Source organism: Phasianus colchicus, chromosome 7 (assembly GCF_987193195.1).
Source record: "Phasianus colchicus chromosome 7, bPhaCol1.hap1.1, whole genome shotgun sequence".
Lineage (NCBI taxonomy): Eukaryota > Metazoa > Chordata > Aves > Galliformes > Phasianidae > Phasianus > Phasianus colchicus.
This window is the reverse complement of record NC_143442.1, coordinates 34,393,784-34,413,448: the sequence shown is the minus strand read 5'-3', so window position 1 is coordinate 34,413,448 and position 19,665 is coordinate 34,393,784. Positions and strand designations below refer to the sequence as shown.

Sequence of the window (19,665 nt, the reverse complement as noted above, 5' to 3'; positions counted from 1 at the left end):
CTTTGCTTATCTGGAAGTCAGCGTGGACTTCCTCAGGGCTTACCACTCGAGGGAATGTTGCCATTTCCTGGCACACAAAGCATTTGTTGACACCCAGCTCTGCTCTGCCACCATTGCTAAGCAATCCCCATCCCATAGGGATGCAGAGAACCACGCCGTGCCCTGCAGTGCCTGCTCTGACCACGCTACCCTCACACTGCGCTGGGCTGTCGTGCAGAGAAGGGTTCTGCTTGCATGGGAAAACTCTTCTGCCAAGTAACTAATTTGGTTGTTATTTTGAGTGGGTATTAAAAATAGCTTTTGCTATTGGTTTTATAACTTGGTCTGGATGAGGCGGTAATGAATGCCCACGACACATGCCTTCCAACGTCTGCATTCGATGCTGAAAATTACATTTTACATCTCTGCAATTACAGACTTGCACGTAGCAAGCAGTAAAAGGGGGTAAAAGTCTCCCTTTTTGGGCTTTAACTGGCTGATTCTCAGCTCCTTGATTAAGTTGTCCTCCTGTAATTGAGCCCAGAGTCGCAGATCTGCAGCGTCTCACCATTAAGATGCTGCAGGTTCTCCCTGTGTGCTTTTTTTTTGCTCTTAATACATCATCTCCAGATGGGAGACGATGGGCTTTTCTTCCCAGCACAGTTTCATTCAAGGCCCAGGGTGAGAGGATACTTTATGTACTCTAGTTGAAATCTGACAGACTGCCCAATGTCAAATTCAGTTACGTTATTAACGATGGTCTGTTTACAGAGTGGGAGATGTTTATTTGCTTATTGTGGATGCGTGTAGCTGTGAGTTCAGAACGATAAAAGGAGTAGAAAAGAAAACAAAAGCTGCATGAATAAATTGTGAAGAGCAAGAAGGTGTAGGAGCATTTTTAATTTGCATTGGAAAAATAAAAATGTCGGGTTTGGTACGCAGCCATGCAAAACTGTATTAGCAGGAATCATGCTCTGAGAAAAGCTTATTAAATGATGAGTTCCGTGATATTCATCTTAATTAAGGACAAGTATCAGCTAACTGATTTTAAAATGTCTACTCTCCCTAAAGATCTTTTTTTTTTTTTTGGACTCTTTCAAAAAATCTGTGGTTTATAATTTCAAATTATTTAAAAAACAACAGCATGGATGGTTCAACACCCACTTAAGCCAACAGGAATCTCACTATTGGCCTCACTGGAAGCTGGACAAAGTCTTGTTTTACTGATGTCCATATGCCACGGGACAGAATTGCAAGGCTCAAATGTGACCTAGCACAACAAGAATTCAACCTCAAGCATCTCTACTGGGGACAAACCCTGAGAAATTTGGTATAAAATCTCTATACAGATTTAAAACCTCCTGAAATACCAGCAAACTGCCTCGGAAGACGTGACTCTACCTTCTGGATTTCTTCCAAACGTCTACTGATGTCAATGGAAATAGCAAGTAAAAAGAATACATTGGTTTCACGGGGCTTTGGATCACCTTCTTATAAACAGATTAAATTAAAGGCAACACTGCAGATTAAATTGAAGTCAACACTGCAGCAGTCTCATGTGCCTCTTAAGGCATGGGCTGAATAAATGTTGGTAAGAAAACTACAACTATATTATGGAAGCAGCTGTTTCTGGCCAACAGTGTCAGACTAGCCTTCTCTGAGCATCTCCATGAGAAAATGTTCTTGTTTTATTTACACTAAGAGAAAAAAAATCAAGCTTTCTTGACTGTATATCCACTATTTGATGATTTTCAAGCTGAGGAAGAGATTATGATATTCAAAGTGTCCTATCCATTGGATACACACATCCTAAGGGAAAGGAAAAACGTCCAGTGTATGATCTGAGTACCTAACTAGTAATGTTCCTCTTTTGCATCCAGGCTTTGAAGGCTGGTAATTAACATGGTCTGGGACAAAGTCCCTAGGAAGGAATGGCAAAGTTATCCCGACAAGCATGCTACCACGTTTATCTGTCTGTTCATGCACATTCTGCAAATCAAAGAGACAATATTTAGCTATGCCGAAATGCTCTCCATGCTTTTTCGTGTTACCTCTGCGTGTAACAAAATACAAGCTGATAAATTTATAAATCGTATCTCTTTAATTAGAACAAGATAATCAATTACCTGATGGTGTTTCTTGGATTATCATTCCTCCAGAGAGCGTCCGGATGGGTGACAGCACCTCAGGAAGAATGGCTTGCATGAACTGAAGGCGGAAGTCATTTGGGTTGAACACAAAATCTCTCTCATGAGCAATTTCTTGGAGTTCTGCCATGTCAGCGTTTCTCGACCCAACGGCAAGGATCACTATCCTGTTCCTTTTCATCTCTGCTGCAGCTTGCTCAACGGCATCCATGGACTTACCACCAGTGATGAGTACCAGCATGGGGAGCACCCCTTCCTCCATCCTACACCCGGCAGCACTGGTGAAGAAGTTGTTCCTCACAAAGTCCAGTGCTGAGCCAGTGTTGAGGGCCGTACCACCCATGAGCTTCATTTTCTTCACGTTAGCCATCACATCCTTTCTGTTCTGATGGGTGTTAAAATAAAACTCTGGCCTCACAGTGTCTGCGTACTGAGCCACCGCGACTTGGATCAGGTCGGGTCCAACCTCCAGCCTTTGGACGATTTTGGCAACGAAATCACGAATTGAGTTAAAGGGGCCAGTCCCCAGAGCTGTTGAGCCATCTATCAGGAAGACTATATCCTTCTTGTTCACTTCAATAACTGCAAGTAATGATACACACACATGAATATAACATCAGTGAAGTCTTCCACTACGCTATCTGCATCAATTCTATGTTGACAGCCCAGTAGGATTTAGGACTTATTATTGGTTTGTGGGACTGTTACTTTTCATACCTTTTTAAGGGTCTTAGTTTAAAAACAAACAAACAAAAAAAAAAAACCTGAATTGTTACTTGAGTTCCAGCAGAGGGCTAGCAAGAAATCTGGTTGTTTCCCATTTCAAAAACATTGAAGAGTTGCAAGACTTAAATTGTTTATAAAAATACTAAAATGCTTATACAAACCAAAGCAAGAAAAATGCAAAAAATTCAGGAGAAACCTTGGCAGTTAGCTGGAACGTGAGGCAAAATCATATGGTGATGCTCCTCAGTCTGCGGCGGAGCCATCCGAATAAAACCTGAGAGTGGTTTGGTCTCAAAAGGACTGGATTCACAAGAGCAATGACACAAGTAAAGAATAATCTCTGCTTACTCAACGTACCTGGACTTTGGGTTTTCGTGTCCTACATCTTATTCCTTATCTAACAAAAACAAGCTATGGTTTTTTCTTGGCACAGCCAGTCCAGTCATGGAAGAGCTGAATTCTATTCTGCTTGCCATGTTTATAGCAAAATAGGTATCCTAGGTTGTAATCTCTGAAACAGTATTATGGATGATGGCATAGGATGAAGAAAGGGCACGTTTAGCTTTCCAGTTCTCTGGCTTAGTTTGAAGGAAGATAGTTAGGGGGGGAAAAAAAGAACACACAAACTTGTGCAGCATTGGAACCAAAACACCATCATATTTAATACACCGGACGTACGTGATGCAGCAGTAAATTTTAACAAGACCAACACTCGTTATGACAAAAGCATTATATGGGATCATGATGGGAGATAACACCATCTTTCAAACAACCCACTTTTATCCATCATCTCCCAGGCTCAGTGCACAGCCCCAGGGAAGCTGAGACCCAGCCATTAGGACCTCGCACTGCTCAGGGTAAGTGGTAGCAAACATTATGCCCTGCCCAGATGGAAAAGGGCAATCCTTCATCCCATCAGGGCTCCTCTGCATGGAGGCTATTTACTTTGGATATGAACAAAGAACAAAGCGTTGGCTGCAGTCCTCCTTGGCCAGGCACCAGCTGGCTGCAGAAAGCAGTGCTCACAAAGGCCATTTTTTGCCTGGGGAGGCTGGTCTCCATCGGGTTTCTGATGATGGACAAGTACTGTAGGACTGGGCTACCCCAAGGAGTGATTTACAGCTGGAGACAGCTTCTGCAATGTGCCTGTCCTGAGGGACTTGCCTCTGTTGGCAAGCATGAGCCTTGCAAATGCCCCTCACACCCAGAGACCAGATGGAAATTGTTTGAAGGACTGATCATCAAAATTTGAAGCATAGAATAGCCTGGTGTGGTGGTTTCAGATAAAAAAAAAAAAAAAAAAAAAAAAAGTGATGGAACTCCATGTGAAGTGAATGAGAGCTCCCACCCCAAGCTACAACCTTACTTGAAATGCCAGTGCCATGGGCTAGCAGTGCATTGACCACCCAGGCTGTCCAAACAGAGCTACTCACACAGGAACAAGGATTTGTTTGAGCATTCCCCTTCCCAGAGCCAGGATACATCCAGTATTTATCCCCCTAGACAGGTTTTTTCCTCATCAATTACCCCAAGGAGAAGAGGGCTGAGTACAGGAAACTTTCCAAGCGGAGAACAGCGCCTGAAATCCCTGTTTTGTGTCATCCAGAAAAGATGAATATAGTGCTTTCTTCGCTTTTCAGCAGCAGATACCCAAAAATGGAGACCCTGGGAACTTTTGACTTTATATAGAAGTTTGTGGGAAACATCAAAGGGTCTTTTCAAAGACAAGAGAAGCCACGAAGGAACAGCTCCCTCCTCTATTAATTCTTCTCAGTTCTCTCAAATCCTGCAATACATTTCCTTAGAGAAAAGGAATGCAAGATCTGACCCCAAAACCAGCAGGAAGAAAGACCCCGTGGTGTTAATTCCAATGGAAACAAAGCAAAAATATGTAGGGAAAGCTGTACACCTCTCACGGGTTCTTATGTAGCACCCAATGAAACCAATGGCAAGACTGCCAGGAATTTCAAATGGGTTGGGACCAGAGAACTACCTTGGACTTTCAAGATTATTGCAGTCCCCTAGGAATGTCTGAAGACGTCCCTATCAAACCTGACCCTGCAGAGATTCCTTCTCAGTGCCATCTCTGCTATCTTTGGTGAAATGCCTCATCTTCTGCTGTACAGCTAAGAGAAAGAGGAGAGAGGCAGAAAGGCACTTTGGGAGACTCATTCATCCCCAGGAGACTAGTGTGCAGCCCCAGAGCTAAAGTGAAGCAAGATGACTTGTGTATTTGACAGGAATGCTTGGCATCTCCAGTGGGCTTAGTATCCCATTCCAGATGCACTGAGCATCCCAAACCACTGCTTTACACTGCAGACATCCGAGGCATCGATGTGAATCGAGCAGCTCCCTCCAAACGGATGCTAGGGAAAGGAAATTCCCCAAAGCTCCTTGGAGAAAAACACCTTCTCCATTTAGCTGATCCACCTATATATGTGTGATTGCACTGGCTGTTGCAGTGCCTTCTGCAAACGAACTAGTGGAAATATCCCAAGTGCAAAAGAAATCAGACATGCCCAAATTATTAATCCGAGTATTCTCCAATTACCAATTTGAAAACTTTAGTTTCAAAAGCTCAAAGCTTTGGAAATAATTTTGAACTAAAGATTCCTGTCCCAGCAAACAACCCAGTTGCTGGGATTTGAACAGCGTTAGGATCAGTGGGGCAGAAGAGGGGATTTCCATTGACACGCTTGGGTGTCAATGCATTGACAGTGCATTTTAGTTAGACTTGCACATTTTCAACCTATTTAGGTAAATATGACACTTGTGGAGTGCCACGAGGACAGGTTACCTTTGTTCCTCCCAGAAAAAATGGAGGCAAGGTCATAAAATGATCTTTTAGGCAAATTCCTCCCTTTGGTTTGAGCCACGAGATAGCAAACACGTTTCAACATAGATTAGAGAAGACATCTGGGATGCAGCTTTATAGGTTAACATCCATCATGAGTTGAACGGTATGTACAGAGCTCCAGACTGGAACGCAAATCCCAGCAGTGTTGTTTGCATTAAGCATTCTGGTGATTATGTGCAGGAACTCTAGCCTGGCCTTTCCCAGGGGCCTCTGAAACATAACGTGTTGGATCTTTCATAAGGCTCACTACCACTACATTTAGCTGAGCTGTAAAATCACAGGGTGAGAAACTCTTAATCGCATACGTGCTCCATAAATCAGGCACGTAAATCCCAGATATTTGTTATTCTACTGCCCCCAAGATCACGCTGGATCAGAAATGATGGCCATAAGGTGTGACAAAGCAACCTCAGTGGAATATGGACTTTTTGTTCTTCCGTGGGCTGGTGGAATGCTGCAAACTCAGATTAGAGACTGAAGGGGAAACATACGATAGGCAAAGTAGGGATTTCACTTCAGAAGAACTAAGGGTTCTTTTTCTTTTAATGCCCAGTGACACAAAATCCTCTATAGAGGCTTCAGTGCACATTTTTACCCTTCTCCCAAGGCTGGTGCATAGTTTCAATGAAGTAGGTGATTCAAGTGCTGGAGGCAGGGATCCACCTTACACCCCTATTAGCTTCCCCATCCTTCCGATGCCACTTTCTATTGACAGATAATGTAAGCTTATGTGACATAAGTGTTCTCAGAGCCAAACACGCTGCAGTATTTACTTCCAGGAGTGCTGAGATACAATGATAGAGATTATATAAGCCTTTTTATACCCTTAGATATCACAGTAAGGATTATACGAGCCTTTTTATACAGTATTCTTTCAAACCCCATGCCATGCCTGTTATAGACACAGGTTTTTCCAAAGATAACCCCCTGAGCAAACGAGTTTCTGCACATTAGCTGCACATTTTCTCCAAAATCAGATCAGAGAGATGCATTGCAAAACCCAAAAAATAAAAACTGTTTTTAAAGCGTGCAAAATTCATCAAAATGCAACAGTCCAGAAAGGCATACATACCTTCAGTCACAATGGTTGGGGCCTCTAACAAAATGAGTCTTTGGGCCACTCCAACAATGTTGGGCAGTAATAATTCTCGAAGAGCAGCAAGGTTACGGATATCCAGGGCAGTAAACGCGAAGCTTCCATCAGTAGCAATCTGCTGCAGCTCTGCACTGTCAGCATTCAGGACCCCAATGCTAAACGAAAATATACTAGCTTGCTTCACCGCTAACAAGCCCTCTCGGATATCATCGCTAGACTCTCCACCACTTATCAGCACTAAGATCTGAGGCACCGCTTCCTCTATCCTGCTGCCTCCTGCCTGGGTGAAGAGGTTCTCCACCACATATTCCAGTGCTGCACCAGTGTTAGCTTCCTTGCCACCGCGGAAACTGAGTGCCTTGACGGCATCCAGCACATCCGCTTTTGTGGAGTAGCTGTTCAAAGCGAACTCGGTTCTGGGTTGATCACTATACTGCACCACCCCAATGTGTATCTGCTGAGCTCCAACTCTGAGGCTTTCAATCAAATTTACAAGGAAATCGCGTATGGCTGGAAAATTGACACTTCCGATGTTGTTTGATCCGTCAATAAGGAAAATAAGGTCAGCAGACTCTTGAGCTTGAAAAAAAGAAATGCAAAAGGTGAAAGCATTAAAATGAGTGATTACATGCAGTCGTACAGTGTTCTGACATGTTTCTTGGAAAACCAGTAAGAAACAAGAAAATGAGAAAACAAAACACGTGTTCAATGAGGAGGTGACGTTTGCCTCTTAGTTCTGCATTCTGATTGAATACGAGTTCCAGCCCCAGGTTGGACACAACCTGAGCTCGTGGCTGCTGTCCCACGGGCATCTGTGCTTCTGACACGTGAGGAGAAAACTCAGCAAAACACTGCTGTTGAAAATCTAGATCCACTCCATCCGTACCCCGTCCTGTCAAAATATTTGAACTGACAGAATCAAAAGAAACGGTGGATTTTGGTGGCAATTCACACTGCAGATACTGGGGGACAACAGTAACATTCACAGGGCCTTTTCCTCATTGTAGTCTTTCTTTTTTTTTTTTTTTAAGAAAAAGACATTATTTGCCTGTTACATGGAAAGTTTCAGCCTCTCTCTTTCAATTCTACTCTTTTGCTTTTTAAAAACGGTGGCTGAATATATTGGCATGTGTAAAGGTTATTTGAAACGCAGCTGTAAGAAACAACTGGAAAAGTTTTGGTTGCTGTTCTTGCTCTGCAGTTCTTTTGCCAGCTGTCCAGCATATGCACAATGATATTTGTCCATCAAACTGACCCATGCAATTATCGACACACGCCACACAAACGCTGTCTTGCGTTAATTGCTTTGCACAGATGCATTGATTATCAGTAGATACGTCTGATCTGTGTTCATGTGGACACTTCATATTCAATCAAGGAATGCAGAATCAGGTTAAAACGGTGATGAAATCAGTCATGACACAATTATCCAACTCTATTCGTTGTGACTCTATACCCAGATGATCGCAAGCATCTGCTGAGAATATACACACACCAAACAACACTTTTATATGGCATTAGCATGGTTGTTGAGGGGTAGGCATTTTTTTTTCTGTGAGACTTACCGAAGCAGACCCAAAATGGCCTGGTGTCTGCTCTTCCTTCTTTTTCTCAGGTGACTTTACCATCCACATCACCAAGAGCTGTGTGCACTCGATAGGCAGGGGAAGAAGACCCCAAAGCATGCTCAAGTGGTTCCATGCTACCATTCTCCAATCTCGTCAACAAATCAAACTGCAGATCATTTGCAAATGACTGACGAGCCATGCTTGGAAATCCAGCTCTCTGTTTTTGAAAGCTGAAGGTGAGCCTGGCAGCAAAACTGGCCCATAGTTTAGCAGAGCCAGGAATAAACCTGCAGTCATTGCAATGAGCATCATCCATCATTTTTGGCTGCTTTTCTAGTAAACGTTCTCGTGCACCACAATGCACTCAACTGTGCGATCCCAGCAGCAAAGGGAAAGGCTCTCCAAGGAGTCACTGTTTCCCTAGGCCAACTCAGTGGCCAACACCAGCTTGGAGAACACCAACACAGCTCAGAATCGCAAAGGGCTCTGGAATTCTTTTCCACTGCTGAGTCAAGAGCTGTGAGAGAGTTTAGGGTTGGCTTTGCTGTGCCGTTTGTGGTTAGGATGCTCACGCTCCACTTTATAACACAAAGAGAAAGGAAATCTCAAAGTACAGAGTGCTGCTTCAGATACCCTGAGGAATGGCATTTCAGACACCAGTGGGCATCATCACATCACCACGGGTTGCTCCCGCAAAAGTGAAAACAGTTTTTATGAAACAGGTGTGTTGGATAATTTGTCATCACCGTAAAAAACTCTCGTACTTCAGTGCACATTTATGGAACAGGACGGTGCTGGAGGACAAATGAACGCATGCTTGTTACACAACTAAGCAAGAAGGGTCAGATGAGACAGACAGTTCAGGTTTAACAAATGCACCAGGGCAAACTCAGGGCTGACTTCCATACTTATGCCAGTCAGCTCTGGGGACTGCCACAGACCAACAGGTCTGGTACTTTATAACGGAAATACTACGGGACTGGTTGGTTTTCTTTCACATTATTTCTTCACATTCAGGTTCATTTCTAGGGTAACATCCATGGCATTTCCACACATATCAATGCTACATGGAGTTAGCAGCTGAAAGAATGATCTCCTCAGCTCTTAAGCAAACTATTAATTGCACCACACTTTGCACACCACGTACTGTCATGCAATGTAACATCTTTTCACGTATATAATGATACTCCATAGACAGCTCGTGCAGAGTGTGCTGGGACAAAACTGCAACAGTAGGATTAGCTTAAATTCCGTGACACAGGAGGGGGTGGAAAGGCTTACAATGGATATCTCTCAGTAGAGATGTACACGAAGTGGGAATTTGCCTTTATAGCTTTTAAAGAAGCATCTGAGACTTGGGACATCTGTTACTTGCTGGCATGTCCCAGAGGAGGACAGCCAGCCGCCAAGGACAAATTCCCCTATTGGTTTCAGCAGGGAAGAAATGTGTCCCTTCACAGTGATGATGCTGAACAGCCTCTGCAGCGCTGTCAGCACATCATATATGGCATTCCTTTAACACATGTATCAGCATGTTTTCCTTAGAAATGGTGAATGTTACGTCTTCTTTCAGGGGGAGCTCCTTTCCTTCCCTGTGGCTTTCACGTGACCTGGATATTTGCCCTGTCAAGCACATTGCACAAAAAAAAACAAAACAAGAAAAAAACCAACAACACATGTGAACACAGCCTTTTGGTGTTGCTCGGTGTCATGCAGTGATGGAGAGCACCCAGTGGGGTGGCGTGAGGGTTAATCAGACGAGACAACACAGAGGATTAATGTTACACCTCATCACACTGCCATTGCCTTACATCACCCCACAAGCTATTGACCTTCAGATGGAGTCTCAGGAATAAAAAGAAAGGTTTGATCTCTTGGACTTCTGTTTTGAAACACAACAAAGCTGCTCGGAAGGCCCTTTTACACACTGCCATTTCATAAACAAGAGGAGGGAAAGAGGAAGGCTCTCTTATCTTTTCCAGGCAAATTCGGTCCCCAGCTTGTGGTCAGTGCAGATTCCTTGAAGCCAGTGCAGAACGCAGAGAAGTTAAAGAAGGGTCAGCAGGTGGGAGTCACCAGCTTGGATAGAAGGCAACTGAGTGGCATGGCAAATAGGGACTATGAAACCGCACACTTTCTCCAAGCAGAGGAGAAGTGAGGTCTGTGGACTGTCTGAGATGGAGCTCTCACCCAACCTACTCTCAGCAAGCACTGCTTTTGCTGTCTTTGGCTGAAACAGGAAAAATAATGGGGCTTTCTAAAGTCACCCCATACTGTCAGTGGGAATACGGTCTCCCGAGGCCCCTCTGTAGTCGCAGGGCTGTGTGGAAGCTACATCTTCCAAACCTAAAGGGCCCATGAGGTCTAGGGGAGGGGGGACCAAATCCCTGGCACGTCAACTCTGCGCTGCTCCAGGCTACGATGGCATCTCAGTTGTGATGCCTGCATCCCACCATGTCCCCAGGGTCCCCTGCACAGACCTCGTTTTCCACCAGCTGCAAGGGGACATCCCATCCCGTGTCCCTGCAGCCAGCAGGGACCTGTGCAGCCCACAGAGGGCTTTGGTTCGACACCATCAGAGCTGATGTGTTTCTCTCCTATTTCTCTACCTGGGGAGTGTAAGGGATGAAGCGATTTAAGAGCTCTGCAGAAGCCCTAAGCTCTCATTTCTGTGCCGTGAGTGCAGAAGGATGTCTCCAAGGGACCAGTGCCCACGCCAGGGCTCCTGAACTGCCTCCTGCAACAGGAATTTCAGCTCTGTTTGCAAACCATGGAGTACAAGTACAAGCACAGGGCCATACGCTTCAAACCTTTGTTTTTAAACCTCTGACCATCCATCTCAGTCCGCTCTTACAAAGGCTTCACACAGTGCAGCACCAGCAGTCGCCATGCTGACGGGAGCCACCAGCATGGCCAGGACAGAGCGCAGCAGTCGGCCATTACCTGTGATGTCTTTAACCAGTCCTTTGGCTCCAGCCTTTTCTGGAGTCATGGAGGTACGGACACTTGCCACTAAATCTCCAACTATGCCATGGAGAGCGGTAAAATTCTCTAGGTTGAAAAGGTGGGTATCGAAGGGTCGGCTCGCTATTTCCTTTAACTCCCCTTCCACCGCATCCTGCACGCCGACCGCAATCATGTTTACATGGGCCGATTTAAGGACAGATGATGGCAGAGCCACATCATCCTGGGATTGTCCGTCCGTTAACACTATAATAACCTGGGGAACGCCTTCACTCGCTCTGCTTCCAGCAGCTTTAGTGAGATGGTTCTCGATTAGGTACTCTAATCCTTTTCCAGTCTTGCTGCCTCCCCCCATGTAAGGCATATTCGCGATATGGGAGAGCACATCTTGGTTAGAGGGGTACGTATTTAACTGGAACTCTGTGTGTGGGTTTCCGCTGAACTGGACCAGTGCAAAACGGAAATCATTTCCTCCCACATCTAAAGCCTTTACAACATCATACAGAAACTCTCGAACGAGTTGGAAGTGCTCCTTCCCAATGTTCCAAGAGGAATCCACTAGAAATATTATATCAGCCACGGCAACGTTTCTGACGGCTTTAAAAAAACAGATGGGGTTTAGGATTTTCTAGCAGTCAGCGCAAGCATTCCTCCTCAACCCAGTGCCACGAGCTCCACTCCAAAGGGTGCCTGCACCTCCTAAAAACCCAGCAGCTCCCTGCGGGTCGGTGGCAGTGCTCATCTCTCATCTCCCCTCCTCTTCCCACGCTCATACGCATGCAAGGAGGCCACAACAGCCCTGCCCTGGAGGAAACCCACTTGGGGCCACGCTGGGGCAAAACCCCACATCCCGCACCCCGGCCACGCAGAGCATCCTGGAGCTGGCCAGCTGGCTAGCGACATGCTGGGGAAGGTCCAGGCTCTGAGGTCAGCCCAACGGGAGTGGAGGAGCAGGAGGTAAACCACAATGTACCATCGAACATGCAGATTAAAAAACAAACGGTGCAAACATCTCGGAGCGAGCGAGCAGCGTGCTCGTGGAGGACTGTGGTCAGCAATGGGTCTCGTCTTACCTGCTTGCTGCTGGGCACCAACTGAGCAAAAGCCTGAGAGCAGGAGGCCAAGTATTGCCGCGAGGGGCAAATGTCGGTGCTTCCTCATTCTGTTCTTTTGTTCCAGTTTTCCTTTTTATTCTCCTTGTTTCAAAGCACCTGATGCGAGACCTAAGGGAGAGGGAGAACGGGGTTAATACTCTGGTCGTTATTAAATACCTAATTGTTAATGAGTACTGGTAGCCATTCCACTTCCTACAAGATGTCAGTGCAGGAGGTTCAAAGAATCATAGAATCCTAGAACGTCCTGGGTTGAAAAGGACCACATGAGCATCTATTTTCAACCCCCTGCCATGTGCAGGGCCACCAACCACCAGAGCAGGCTGCCCAGAGCCACATCCAGCCTGGCCTTGAATGCCTCCAGGGATGGGGCATCCACAGCCTCCTTGGGCAACCTATTCCAGTGCATCACCATCCTCTGTGTGACTATGATCAGTCATACAGACTGATTTTTAGGTGGTCCTGCATGGAGCCAGGAGTTGGATTTGACAATCCTTATGGATCCCTTCCAACTTGGGATATTCTATGATTCCACACATGTGCCTGGACTGAAACAGATGAGATGGGATAGAAAAGTCAAACTGTGTGGTTTTATGATGTTTGGGTGATGTTTTGGTAGGGGAAAATTATTTTAACGCTGGTCAGGTTCTTTTTTGTAGAAGAACAGTCATTCCCACCATTGATGTCCAGTCATCACTGTGGGGCATAGATGGCTTTCTTCTCGCCTGTACTGCCCAGATAATGCTGAGTATATTGGCAAATGGCCAGCCTAGATTTCTTCTCTGATGATTCAACAACCAAAATATCTGGCCACCTTCTCCTTGCCCACAGGGCACAAGTCGAAACATCTGGACAAAGCACACTTTCCCGCTGCTGCTGCTCCTTATTTGAATTTTTGCAGAAGGCAGATCCTCCTGAACGCCCCTCTTTGCCTCATTTCACCTTTTCAGCTCTCCCAAAGCTACAAATGGAAACTTAATTATCCCAGACCCAAGCGAGCCACATGTTCTGGCTATACAGCAAAAAGCCCTTGGACTCCCTCAAGCTCACAGCCCCGGCAATGGAATAGCCTGCTCTGGCTGACCACATTTTGGAAAGGCACCAAGATTAATATTTTATGTGCCGGAGCCAAAATATAATTTATGGATGTTTCTTATCTTTGATCCACCTGGCAAACCTTCTGAAATAATGCCTCCTTCAGGAAAGCTGTGTATCCGTTGTCATAGTGATGGCCAATTTATTATTTAATCCACACATCCAAACCTACAGAGCAGAAACCAGCTCTGGAGGCTTGGATATGAAGAAACTCTTGCTTCACTGAGAAAACATCCTCCCAAAAGGGAGCACGGTGATATAATACTTCTCATTCCCCAAAAAGAGCTCAATTATTCAAATGAGCCAAAAGTGATTCAGATACACCAAGCTGTTAACCGGGTCATCGCTGAGGAGGAAGAAGATCAGTTTGCTCATAGCCATTGCTGCCAGCTCCATCAGTCTAAGCAGCTAGGAGAGTCTCAGAGAGTTAAACAGCCTGCCCTTTCAGAGGAGCCTTGCAAGACGCATGAATGGCAAAGCTGGCACGGCCAGGAGTACGACCAAAAGCCCATGTAGTACAAGGCAGGCCCTGACTCTCCTACTGTTGTGTATGACAGCAATAACACCAGATGGAGAGCTGTTTAATAGGCACCCAGAGCCAGCAGCTAGCATGCAGGATTACTTAAGACAGGATGAGGCTTCCCTGTTATTGGCAACTCTTCAATTAATAGAGGCAACAGCTGCAGCTGGGGTATCTCTATCATTTATAGTCTAAAAAAAAAATGCCTTGTTATCTGGCCACCATCCATCTCCCCAGCTACTGGAGCCCAAGCCAAACCTCCCAGTGCCTCTAGTGACAGAAAACCTGCTCTGATGGACACTGCCCCTCTTTCACACCTCAATCCTTTGACCCCAGGGATGGGAAAGCTGGGCAGCACCCAAAAGGACACTGTGAGATAACCTTGCCCAGCTCACTGTGCTGGAGCAACACTCAGTCTCGGGTTTGTTTGATTTGATCCAGCCAGCTTAGGATTAGGATATATTTTTCAAGCAGTAATATGCTGGCTGTTCTTTTTAATTGCCTTCTGTTCTGTTTTAATCCTTAGAGGGTCCTGGATCTATTTCCAGCTCCCTCTGTGATCGCTGTATTTTTGGTTACATGTCAGCAGAGAGCCCTGTTGGTTAACACAGCTGCATTAATCCCTCTAGCATCACCCTCTCCCAAAGCCATCTTAACATCCTGGTTAGCTAAAAGGAGAGAGGCAGAGAAGTGTTTTGGGGCAGGTGTTCGTTAGAGACTGATTGACCACTCGAGGAGCCTTTAAGCACAGGTGTTCCCTAACAGGGTTCCTCCTTTTCCCCAGCCACAATGCAAGGGGAGGTGCTGGGTGAGGAGGTGGCAATGGAGAAGAAGCAAAGGCACCGCTCAGGGTTCATCTGATAGAGCAAACAGTAAGTCTCTTGCTTGGTGGAAGAGGTGGATGATGTGATTTTTGTTGCTTGGGTTGGTTTGGGCAAGATGCAAGGTATAACTTACTCTGCTCCATTTTTCTACCCCTCTTCCTACACCTCCTGCTGGCCACAGAAGCTGGAGGTGGATTCAGCTTGCAGGAGGTGGAGGACAAAAGCAGGGACTGTGAATTTAAGGCAATTAGAGTTAATTTTGCGGTTGCTGACAGGTGTCCCTGCTGCAAATGTATTCTTCTGGTTTGCTATCTGGGCAGCTTACTTTCATCCTGAATTTATCACTGATTTTCTCAATGGAAAGTTTCTCACAGCCTTGGGTGTGTGGAATCTCCAGCAGAGCTTTCGATATAACCATGATAAGCCTGGAAGCAAGGCTGAAAATCCTGAAGCTGAAGTGCTTTTGGGAGGGCAAAGAGCTGCTAAGGAACCCTGGAGAACCTATCTGTTAATAATTCCCCTGTGATCAAAAGGTGCTCTTCAGTAATGTGTGGCTTTTCTGTCTGCCACAAGCTGATGCAGCGTGTGGTGACCTCTGGTTGCAACAGCATCTCCTCCATTTCATCAGAAGATATACATCTGTTACCAATAATGCTTTCAAAAGGCAGCCCTTTCTGCCACTAACGCAATGATTTCCTTAAATATTTTCCCCAGCAGCTATTTTCTGCTTTATGCACAGACAAGTATGCAATAAGTTGAACGTCTCACATCATTCTATATTTGTGTGGGCGCTTCCAGCTTCCTACAAATCATCCATTTGTGTGTGTGTTTCTCTCACCAGAGCATAATTAAAATCCGAAGAAGCTCGAAGCAGATGAGTAGGCTTTAAAAAGCAAAACATAAAAGGCAGGAAAGAATTACTCCAGCTTTTACATATCGCTTTGATTCGTTGCATATGCCTCTCAGCTGGGCTGGCTGGCTTTCAAGGGGAGGGGAGGTGTCTATGGCTTCAGTGCATATAGGAATGCAACCTGTATCACGTGTAGATGCAGATGGGTGCTGGCCAGCCTTTGGGATGCTGTCCCAGAGCAAGTTACACGTGGTCCCGTTTTCCTGTCCAGCCCTCAGGCTCTTCCCCAAAAAATCCCTTGAATAAAAGCAATTGTGGGGCCCTAAATCCCTACTTTGTGTGTGTAGGGTGGGTCGCTTCTTTTGGAGGGTTTCCCTTAATGCTGCTGCTGCTGCTTGGCATTGGTGGTGCTGGAAAAGTGAGGGCTGCTTCTGAAAATGTTTCTTCCCACCAACGTAGACTTGAGCAACCCAGCCCAAAAGCATGGAAAATCCTCCTGCTTTTGCAAACCTGTTTAGTTCTGACCAGCAGTTAGCAAAACTCCAGGGCTGTGCTGCCTTCATATCACACCCAGCGTGCCAAAGTCTCATATGAATTGCATATTCACTTCTGTTCTTATAACCATGTAACTGGTTTAAAATCTGCTTGTTTTCCCTTACTTAAAGGCTGAGACTAAAATAGGGTTGTTAATAAGAGGAAAGGCAGTATTTGCTGGAAAAAAAAAAAATATGAGGATACACCCTCAAAGATCAATGACTCTTTATATAGGGTAACATAAGCCTCCCAGTGCCTCTCTGCTCAGACAAATCATCCCCTTAATGTGGAACACAGAGCACTTAAAAAAAGGTGGAAAAAGTGATGGGCACGTGGGCAGCAGGCTGGCCATGATTCATGCAATGCCAGCCAGAGCCTGGCCTTGCACAGAGCAGGATCGTCCCCATTGCAAGTCAAGCACGAAAGCAACAAGGGGATAATCTGAGGTTGGCCAGAGTTTGCAGTGATGCAAGGAATAGGATGTTCCCAAACAGGCACGTCTCAGAAGTTAGGAAAGAAACAACATTTCTCTCCTGGTTGCGATGGGAGTTGGTTTAGCTTGCCCTGAAAGCAAGGGGAGGTGATGCTTTGAATGGAAAATTGTGAGCGTGTTTCAAAACTCACACTGGTTTTGCTGAAAAGTGGAGAGGTACAGAATGAATGAATGAACAGAATGACGTGGGGCATGCTGCTCCTGTTGCAGAGAAACCACCTGCCTCCCAAAGTTAGTGAACCTCTCTGTAAAGAGGGCAAATCTGTTCAAATCTGTATCCGAAAGGGATTAAAAAGCCTGGTTCCTAAGGCCCACGCTGTTGAGTTGAGGGATGGTGCTAAGGAGGTGTCCTGCTCCATCCCTGTGCCCTTGGGGATGTTTGGCCACCACAGAACTCCCAAACTGGTCATTCCCCAGCAACAGAACTAGTGGAGCATAGCAATTATCTGACCATCCATACCAATGTATAATTTTTAATTAGTCGGTAACGGAGTAAAGCCAGAAGTTTGAAAAATGCAGAGTCTCTCCCCTGGGAGACCCTATGAATCATCACCAGGAATGAGCTGAGAGTTTCCCCTTTGCGCCTGCTGGAAAGAAAGTGGCTTTGGCCACCTCCTCTCCAGCCCCTTTTGGCCTCTGTGCCTGGTCAGGAAACCAGTTTGGCCACAACCAGGCTGGGACTGGGAAGGGAGGGCTCTGCAGAGGGGAGAGGGTGGTGGGATGTCTCCTCCATTAGTCACTGCCTCCCTTTGGTGAGAGCATTGCTGCCTGAAACATCCCAGGGAGCTGAGGGTGAGGGGACTGTGGTGGGAAAGAGGGGGAGGCTCTGTGTTGGGCTGAAGAGCCATTCCCTTAGGGAGAACAGCTGATTTTAGCAAATTTCTATGCAGATGACCAGGAGATGATGGGTCTGTTGCAGGGGACAAGCCCAGCAGCAGGACCCACGTAGAGTGGGCAAATCTTTGTTAGTGCATCCCTCTTACCTGTAGGCAGGAGAGATGAGGGCTGCCTTAAAAATGGGGATGACCCTGGGGAAGATGCACTGAGAAACACCCTTAGGTTGTCACTATCCCTCCTGGAGCCCTTGTTGGATCCCATGCATGCCGTGGGCACCTTGCTGTGCCCAGACAGCCCCACAGACCACATCCCAAGAGCAGTCTCCCCAGCAGCACACTCCTAAGCATCCTTTTTGGTCTCCAGCTCCATAGACACCCCTTCCTAAGCAGTTCTGTGCTCCCACCCTACCAAGCTGCTGCAGCAGTGATGTCAAAGCATAGAAGGCAAACACCCGTAGAGAAACCCCGTTGGTTTTAAGTGAGTTTAATTCAATTCTGTGCTCCCCAGAGCATCCCCGTGCACCTGCAGTACTCCGGCTCTGCACGGAGACTCCTGGGGTGCCCTGCTTTACAAGCCTGTTGCAGCACTGCTTTTCCCTGCAGACTGAAAGTGAAAACACAGCTTTCAGCTTTCATCCAACACTTTTGCCTTTCCTGCTCTGAGTTTTGCTTAAAACGCTTTGAACCCTTTCCCCCGTTAAAAAAGCAGCAGCCACGAAGGGAGACGAGTGCAAGCTACGAGCTCCTGCACGCACGGCGGCACTTACCATTGAGTGAGCCCCCAAAACAGATCTCTTATCCCGGGGTTCTCCCCTTCCGAAGCACCTTCCTGTGGCCCCGCCGGTGCCGCTCAGCGTCCCCGCTTCCCTTCGCCTTCCTCGTCGGGCCGCTCGGGATGCTCTGGTTCCCCGACAGGCGGCCGCCGCGGCTCTGAGCGGGGCCGGGGGAGGCGGCTGGCGCGGTACCGGCCGCTGCAAATGGGATCCAGATGCTGTGCTCTGGCGGCGGCGGAGGGGCTGAGGTCAGAGCTGCTCATCGCACGCCGTCCTCCTTCCCTCCCTCCCTCTTTCCCTCCCTTCCACCCCCCCCCCCCGCCCCAACCAGAGCTCCCCGGGGACGCCTCCAAGCGCTGTTTCCCCTTCCCAGAACGCTATTTCCTTATTATCTATAAAGGCGAAAAGAGGGATGGTGGATTATTTTAATTGCACGCCTTTCAGTTGAGAAGGGCTGGGCTTGGATGCTGGCGGCAGCCAGGGTGCGCCAAGGGCTGTACCAAGTTACGCAGGGCTCCCTCGAAGCACTTCTGGGATGCTGCAGAGCCCAGCTGAGCCCTTCATGCATCTTCCCATCAGATGCAGTAGGGGTTAGGTTCCCCACTCCCTGTGCCCCTAGGGAAATCAGCATTTAGCCCTTAGGCTATGTTTTCTAACACAAATAGCCCAGAGAAAGCTTTCTAGAGATGAACTGAAAGGTGCTACATCAGTCGGATGAGTGAGCGATCCATGATTTTTCGCCTCTGTGCCATGAATAGCTACAGTTAACCTTTCACTAGGCAGCACTAACCAGGTTTGGGGTTTGTTTTTAGCCCTCTGCATGCTGAAATCAAACATTTCGTTCTGGTTCACGTTGTGTTTTTGCAAGAGCTTGTGGTATAGAAGCAATAATTCTTATCTCTTGCCCTTTCTTTGGCCCGCGTGAGGCTGGAGTTGCAATCATGTCCTGGGAATCAAACAGTCAATCTCTCTTCCTTTGTTTCAAATGGGGATTTATGATGTTTGCTCTAGATTTTCTGCTATTTCAAAGATCAGCCCCATTAAAAGAAAATAGCTGGAATGCTTTGGGAAAATGCTGAGGTCTTGAACCGCTGCAGTAGCTCATTCTGGCGGTGGCGTGGAGAGAAAGTTGGCCCTGCAAAGGGACCCAGCACCACACAGCCCCGCTCTGAGCACAGCCCAGCAGGTCCAGTTGGCTGCCACCAGTGGAAACCAGTGCAGTGCAGGCACAACTGGTTTTATTTCTGTCCATCCTTGTGCTTTTCTATCAACCCCGCAGCAGTTTGCTCTA

The 19,665-nt window shown here is 46.6% G+C and overlaps 1 protein-coding gene across 10 annotated transcripts in view; it reads right to left on the bottom strand.

Annotated features, from left to right (window-relative positions):
- Window positions 1–18,648, bottom strand: part of COL6A3 (collagen type VI alpha 3 chain) — a 53,154-nt gene extending 34,506 nt beyond the window's left edge. For 5 of the 10 annotated variants that reach the window (XM_031604539.2, XM_090144516.1, XM_090144518.1 and 2 more), the window contains exons 1-5: window positions 18,369–18,647; window positions 12,411–12,560; window positions 11,317–11,934; window positions 6,782–7,384; window positions 2,106–2,708 (exon numbers count right to left, since the gene is read on the bottom strand). In XM_031604539.2, coding sequence (XP_031460399.2) covers window positions 2,106–2,708; window positions 6,782–7,384; window positions 11,317–11,934; window positions 12,411–12,498 — 1,912 coding nt within the window. In that variant the 5' untranslated portion in view covers window positions 12,499–12,560; window positions 18,369–18,647. Of the gene's footprint in view, window positions 1–2,105; window positions 2,709–6,781; window positions 7,385–11,316; window positions 11,935–12,410; window positions 12,561–18,368 lie in introns of all 10 variants that reach the window. The other 5 variants (XM_031604532.2, XM_031604537.2, XM_090144515.1 and 2 more) reach the window with 4 other exon arrangements.
- Between the last annotated feature and the right edge of the window lie 1,017 nt (window positions 18,649–19,665).